Source organism: Elephantulus edwardii, unplaced genomic scaffold, assembly GCF_000299155.1.
Source record: "Elephantulus edwardii isolate Elephantulus edwardi_28Jun2011 unplaced genomic scaffold, EleEdw1.0 scaffold00039, whole genome shotgun sequence".
Lineage (NCBI taxonomy): Eukaryota > Metazoa > Chordata > Mammalia > Macroscelidea > Macroscelididae > Elephantulus > Elephantulus edwardii.
The window spans coordinates 13,416,450-13,424,253 of NW_006399789.1; the positions used below are offsets into that span (position 1 = coordinate 13,416,450).

The window sequence follows — 7,804 nt, forward strand, 5'->3', positions numbered from 1 at the left end:
AATCTTTGCTGCAATTTCTCCCAAACAGACTTGTTGTTCTTTTGCTTTTCCCTGGAATATTTAGTACTCTTCTCCAACACCACAATTCAAAGGTATGGAATCATGCTGCAATGAATATGGGTGTGAATGTACCAGTTTGTGCCACAGTTCTTATTTCTTCACGATGTCTGCCTAGTAGGGAGCTCTAGTAGCCTAGTGGTAACAAGCTGTGCTGCAATCCCAGGGGCATGTAGTTTTAATATACCAACTACTTCCTGAGAAAAGGCTGAAAATACTTTCCTATGTGATTCACTGCCTCTGAAAACCCACTGAAAGCTTAGCTATGGGTCTCAACCACCACCTCGTAGTGAGATTAACTTCATAATCCTATAATTTTTATAATATCAGTCTGATGTATATTGTAAAATGATTTCTCCACGGCCATGCAGATGTATTCCAACCTCTGGAGGTTTGATGCCAGGAAAAAGAGACAGTAGAATTTCAGTCAATATTTTATCTTCCTTGATAATATCCCTTTGTGATGGAGACATATTTATCCATATTTTCACAAGTAGGTGAAGCAAAAGAATTTAGTTGATTAGCACATGAGTTGGTACAAAAATGTAATTTTTCTATCTCCAGGTGGACCATTTAATATACAATAATTCTTTGGCTGGCTCAGAATACGCAAGAATGGTTACACATGGTGTATAGTGTTTGGTAGAGTTTCCTGATTAAAACAAGCTTGGAAGTAGGAGTGGCATCCACTTCCGAAATAGCTTGCCTCTGGAAAATCTATGAACTTGAAGAAATTATGAAAGTTTTACAAGTTTTCAGGTCTTTCATTCATAGAGTCACTATGAGTCGTCTACGACTCGATGACACTTAACAACAACAAGTTCAGCATATAACAGTTTAGATGGACATACTGATGACGCCAACAGTGAGGTCAAACCTCAACTTCACAATCAAATTCTGTATGACTAGTTGCTTTTTACTAATTATTTATGGTGACAAAAATCCACATAATTTTTCAGAAGTAAAGATATGTATGAGACCCACTGAAAATGAAATAAGTTAATACGTAAATCCAATTTCTTTGAATTTCATCTCTGATTAATTGTCCAAATAAATGACCCTGTATTGAGAATACGTTCCTTAACAAATGAGACTTGTGAATGGATAGTGAAAAGTAGGTCCCTTGATACTCCTTCACTGTTCTTCTGATCACATCTTATGTGGAGAAGCTGTTTCTATCTGGTGTATAAAAACCACAAACTGATTGCACATCTCTCAGTTGTGGTTTGAAGAGGATTCTATGTACCGCATGTCCACCTGCTGACAATGAGGTGACTGATTCCTACCTCTGTAAGTAGTTTAGAAAAGCTGATTGCTACTGGTTAGTTGAAAACTTCACAGACTGGGGTTAAGATACATAAAATGCTGTTTGTTATCTGATGTGTTCTTCCAAAATGCATAAATACTGTACACCATCTCTAGACAATGTGCAGCAATAATAACACATGGACTAATTCTCTATTCTTTTTCTCTCAGGAAGAATTGCTGTATAATTTAAATACTTTCAACTGCTGATTTTATTTTTGGTTTGCTTGATTACTTAAGGAAGTAGATATTACTTCTACAAGGGATTGTTTGCCCATTTCAGAATCATAACTTTGAATCTCACTTTACATTAGACAACAGGTACCTTACAGAAATGGAGTAGATGCCATGTCCTTATTTTGACTGTCTTTTAGGCCTTAATCAGATCTCTCCCTTATTAAACTATTTAACTTCTGTCTTTCTTCTCTTTTCTAAGTTCCAGATGAATTTCAGAAATAATTAGATAGACCACAGCCAGCAGATATTACTCCTGTGAAACCTTGAATTTCATACTGCATTTAAATTTCAGGAAACATTTTAAGCAGCACCAGCAAAATTTTTTATTCTTTTTAAAGAATAATTCATATGCATTGATATATATATACTGTTAGGTGCCATCAAGTTGCCTGTGACTCATAGTGCTCCTAGGTACAACAGCCCTTAACTCTATCCCGTGACAATCTCACTGCCTCTGACACACCTATCCCCATTACCCCAGTCACTGAATCAATCCATCCCATCAAGAGTCTTCCTCTCTTGTACTGTCTCTCCACCCTCCCAAACTTGACGTCCCTCTCCAAGAACTGGTCCCTTCTTGCAACATGTACAAAATATGTCAGATGAAGCTTCAGAAACCTTACCTCCAAGGAGCAGTCTGGTTTCATCCTCTCCAGGGTATATACATATATGTACTATTTTAGATGATAATTCATATACCTGTGTTTTAGTTAATTACTATTGTTCAATGCTTTTTTCACTTATGCATATTGTGCTTTATACATTCATTTATATACTTTATGGTTTATATAGTTAATTACAATTTCCCCTACCTCTTCCGTCCTCCTTCTCTTTCCCTTCTGAACTGTTACACATATCCTGTTCCCAGAATGCTCTTAATTCTCCTCTGTTGACTTCACTTTCTGATTGTTTGATTGACAAAGCAGCTTTTTTTTTCAAATGAGGCAGGTGGCCAGTTTTCAGACAGAAGAAAAAAGAGCAGAAACCATAAATGAGTGCTGTGCCCAACCAAGGTGCTGAAGAGCAGCCCCAGGCTTTCTGCTACCAGGTGAATGGGTCTTGCCCCAGAACCATCCATCCTCTGGGTATCCAGTTGGCCATCTACCTGGCCTGTGCAGCGGGCATGCTGGTTACGGTTCTAGGGAATCTCTTTGTGGTATTTGCTGTGTCTTATTTCAAAGCACTTCACTCTCCCACCAACTTCTTGCTGCTCTCCCTGGCCCTGGCCGACATGTTTCTGGGGCTTCTGGTGCTGCCCCTCAGCACCGTTCGCTCGGTGGAGAGCTGCTGGTTCTTCGGGGACTTCCTCTGCCGCCTGCACACCTACCTGGACACCCTCTTCTGCCTCACCTCCATCTTCCACCTTTGCTTCATTTCCATTGACCGCCACTGTGCCATTTGTGACCCTTTGCTCTATCCCTCCAAGTTCACAGTCCGGGTGGCTTTCAGGTACATCCTGGTAGGGTGGGGGGTACCAGCAGCTTACACGGCCGTCTTCCTCTACACGGATGTGGTGGAAAGGGGGCTCAGTCAGTGGCTGGAGGAGATGCCATGTGTAGGTAGTTGCCAGCTACTGTTCAATAAGTTCTGGGGCTGGTTGAACTTCCCAGTGTTCTTTTTCCCCTGTCTTATCATGATCAGCTTGTACGTGAAGATCTTTGTGGTTGCTACTAGGCAGGCTCAGCAGATCAACACCTTGAACAAGAGCCAGGCTGGGGCTGCCAAGCGTGAGAGAAAAGCTGCCAAGACCCTGGGCATCGCCGTGGGCATTTACCTGCTGTGTTGGCTACCCTTCACCATAGACACGCTGGTTGACAGCCTCCTTAACTTCATCACGCCACCTCTGGTATTCGACATTTTTATCTGGTTTGCTTACTTCAATTCAGCCTGCAACCCTATCATCTATGTCTTTTCCTACCGGTGGTTCAGGAAGGCCCTGAAACTCATCCTGAGTCGGGAGATTTTCTCAGCACGGACACCCACTATTGATTTGTACCAAGAATGACTCTTGAAGGCTGAGAGGACTGGGCGCAGCAAGGGTGCCTGGAGGAGAGGATGGGTGGGAGGTGGCCGTGGGCAGTGAGGCTTTGTTGGTCTGTGGTGAGGAGAAAAGTCATGGTTTAAATTAGAGAAAAAACAAGCTTCTTCTGTTAGTAAATGTTGCAATAAGCTCCTTACCTAATCTATTCTATAACAGACTATGGTAAAAGGAGAATGAGGTCATCTAACTGTTCATTGGATGAGCTAAAACACTACAAATATTTGGCTCCAGTATTTGCTTTCTTAGAGACAATTCAGGAAGATATAGAGGTGGAACAAAAAGATCCCTGAGGCTAGGATTTCTCAGTTCTCCTGCTGACTGTGCTACATCTACCTGCAGAAGAATGAAACCTGAAGAGTCTGAAAACCTGAATGAAACCAGAATGAAAGCTGAAAAGTGTTCTTCCCTACTGCCATCAGCTCTCCTTACCTGTAAAACTGTTCATACTGTGTGTACTTTAAACTTAAATGCTGTAAAACTGTATGTGGAAAATAGTTTTCTGTAATGTAACTTTACTTCATTTCATAATCATAAAGATAATTTGCAATGACGCTTTTCTAACACGTTCATTTTATAAACCTTGGCTCCTGGGAATCTAATATTTTGGCAGGCATGTAAATCAGGTCTATTTGTTTCGAAGGTCAGTGAGTGAATGCAGAATATCCTTCTTTTTAAAAAATTGAGTTACATTTCTCATTAAACATAACTCAAAGCACATATTCACTACAATGAAGTACTTCATAGCTGACCCCTGTTGCATTTCTGAGCCTGTGCAGCCTTAAGCTCTGTGCAAGCTGCTGCTCTACAGACTGTACTGCCTCGATGCCTAAGGAAAACCATGACAAAATAAAGTGAAGCAGGGAGGTCCATTTCCTTGTCCGCTGTCACAATGATGGTAGTACCTGGAGTCACAGTTGATAGAAAAGCAGTTTTACTCCAGAAAGTCTTCATTTGCAGTCTAGGAACATGGTGTAACTCTTCATTTAATTAGTAGATATATTTCATATATATGTATACGTTGTTGTTTTGTGCCTCAAGTTGACTCTGACTCATAACGACCCTATGAACAATAGCTCTGAACCCTGCCCCATCTTGAGCAAATCTCACTGACACACGCCCCCGCATTGCCACAGTGACTGTGTTAATCCATCTCCTCTAGGATCTTCTTCTCCTGCACTGACCATCTACCCTTCTAAACATGTCATTCTCCACGGACTAATCCCTCCTGATAAGATGCCAAAGTATGTGAGACATACTTCCTAATCCTTGCCTCTGTGAAACAATCTGGTTTCACCCTTTCTAGGACAGACTTGCTTGTTTTCTTGGCAGCCCACGGTATGTGCAATAACATCACAACTCAAAGGTTTTGATTCTTCTCTGTCAGCCCTAGTCATGACCAGCTGTCAGAGGTTTAGTAAGTAAGTGAGAATACGGTGGCCTGGAATAGGTGCATTAGTCTCTAAATCAGCACTATTACTCCTTAGCACTCTAGAGAAGTCCCTGACAGCATACTTTGCCAAAGCAACTTGACTTTTGAATTTTTAACTGCTGGTGCCAAGGATATTGATAATGGACATAAGTAAGGTGAAATTGTTAACAACTTCAATCTCATTTCCAACTATCATGGTTCTACCAATTGTCTTCATGGTAAAAAAAAAAAATCTTTGTTTCCTTGAGGTTGAGATGCAATTCATATTAAAGACTTCAGTCCTTGACTTTTTTCAGCATAGGCTTCAAGGACTTCCTCAGATTTTGCAAGCAAGGTTGTGTCATCTGAATAATGCAGTTTGTTGATAAGTCTTCATCCAATCCTGATGCCACATTCTTATTCACAGAGTCCAGCCTCTCGAATGATATATTCCACATATCATATATATTTCATATGTTGTTGTTGTTGTTAATTGCCATAAAGTCAAGCATGATTCATAACAACCCTATGAACAAAAGGCCCGAAGAACTATTGTCATTTATGAACATTCACAGTTTCCAGAGTCACGTGGCTTAGGAAGTGGATGCCACTCCTGCTTTCAAACATTACATGTAGATAAATATATATTGCATATGTGTGTGCGCATGCTCATTGAAGGCTTTCATCGTTTACTATAGCTTATGAACACTGTGATACTGATGTGTCAAAAGAGTTAATGATTACCCATTGCAGACAGTGTTTGGAGGCACTCCCTGATTAAAACAAGTTTGGAAGCAGGAGTGGCAACCACTTCCGTAGTAGCTTGCCTCCGGAAGCACTATGAACCTGAAGAAAAGATGAAAGTCACACAAGTGTTGAGGACTTTCTTTCATAGGGTCGCTATGAGTCACCTGTGACTCACCGGCACTTAACAACAATGACACCAACATAGAGAGAGATCAATTGGCCTAATGGAAAGTGATGCTACCAAGCCAAAGGTGGGTGACTTCTAGCCCGTGGCCCTCATGTCTGTTTTTCATTGTTTTTGTTCAAACATTCTTCTAGGTCATATAGTCCTGGTGTGTCTACTTGCCGTACAGAGGTAACTTGTGGTTGCTGTGAACTGTTGAGGACTTTCATTCATAGGGTCTCTATGAGTCACTTGCAACTCACCGGCACTTAACAGCAAGAAGAATATAATCCCCAGGATTTTAATTTCTGTTATTTTGTGGTGGTCATAATCTTTCATGTTGCTCTTTGAGAATTTTTTTTCTGAATATATTTTACTTAAGTAGGCCTAGTGGTTAAAACATTCAACTATTAAACAATAGTTCAGTGATTAGAACACACCAGTATCTCCTTAAGAGAAAGATGTGGCAGCTACTTCAACAAAGATTTACATCCTTGGAAACCCTGGGGGGAAGTGCATGCAGAATTTTGGGCTTTTTAATTGTGAGTTTAATGAGAGCTTATAGGAAAGATGGGTTTTCATTCATTTGTTGATACAGTTTTTCTAACTTTCTCCTCCCCAATTCACTTTGTAAGTGATGTCTTGTTACCAATTGTCAATTGCCATGCACACAATGTGTAACCATCAATTCCCTTCAGATAATCACTCCCTTCTCCCACTTCAGTGTAGTGTTCATTATCTATCCTTCCATTCCCCTTCCTGCTTTTCTGTCCCTTGTGTCCATCCTGATTTTTAACAATGGTTGTGTGTAGTTCTTGTCCTTTTATGACTGAAATATTTAACTTGGTATAATGCCTTCCTTGGAAGAAAGAGTGGCCTCCACTTCCTAAACAGACGTGCCTCTGGAAACTCTATGAACTTGAAGAAACAATGATACTGATAGATAGAAAGGCTTCAGACCTTTGCTATGAGTCATGCTAGACTCAACAACAATCAACAAAAACAATAAGGTCTTCCAGATTTATTTATGTTGTGTAATGGTTTACAAGTTAATAATTTTACAGTGCTGTGTGTGAGTGAAGCACCACAGTGTTTCTACCCATTCATTTGATGACAGGAGCTTGGGCTGCTTACACGTCTTTCCTATTGTGAATAATTTGGCAGGAAACATGGGTATGCATCATGGCTCTGATTTCTTCAAGGTATATTCCCAGTAGGGGGATAGCTGGGTCAACTGGTATTTCTTTTCCAACTTTGTGAGAAAGTAATAGACTGCCTTCTGTAGTATTTATACCATATTACATTCCCACCAGCAGTTAATGAGATTTCCAATCTCTCCGCAATCTTGCCAGTATTTGCTGTTTGCTGCCCCATTGACTTTGCTATTGTTGTTGGGGTGCGATGATATTTCACTGTTGTTTTAATTGCATTTTTCTGATCGTGCAGAGTATTCTTGAAGGACTATTTTATTGTTTTTAGCATCAACCATGAAAATAATTGCAATATGTTGTAAAATTATAATTATCCACATCTGGAAAGTATAATAATTCTTTCTCTTTTTTCTCCTTCTAATAATTCTTTCTTTAAACTACTATAATGAAAATTGAATCTTTTGTCTTTCCAAGACATCCAGAACCTGACTTTCTTTAGATGAACAAATCCCTGTGTCACATGCATGCTCAGAATTGAACCAAACATCTCTCAGGAGCTGTAGCAGACAACTTTCTAAGGCATTTTGCCTCTGTCTTCCTGAATCTCTTAAAGATCACTTCTCCTCAACTTTTCTTACTTTTTTAAAAAATAAATTAGATATGGCTTTATTTGAAACCTATATATAAATTAATTT

General features: G+C 39.9%; 1 protein-coding gene across 1 annotated transcript; it reads left to right on the plus strand.

Moving 5' to 3' along the window:
- Positions 1-2,549: 2,549 nt before the first annotated feature.
- On the plus strand, positions 2,550-3,609 carry TAAR5 (trace amine associated receptor 5). The gene has a single exon (XM_006884982.1). It carries the CDS (start codon positions 2,591-2,593, stop codon positions 3,602-3,604), a length of 1,014 nt encoding a protein of 337 aa, XP_006885044.1. The 5' UTR covers positions 2,550-2,590; the 3' UTR covers positions 3,605-3,609.
- The last annotated feature ends 4,195 nt before the right edge of the window (positions 3,610-7,804 follow it).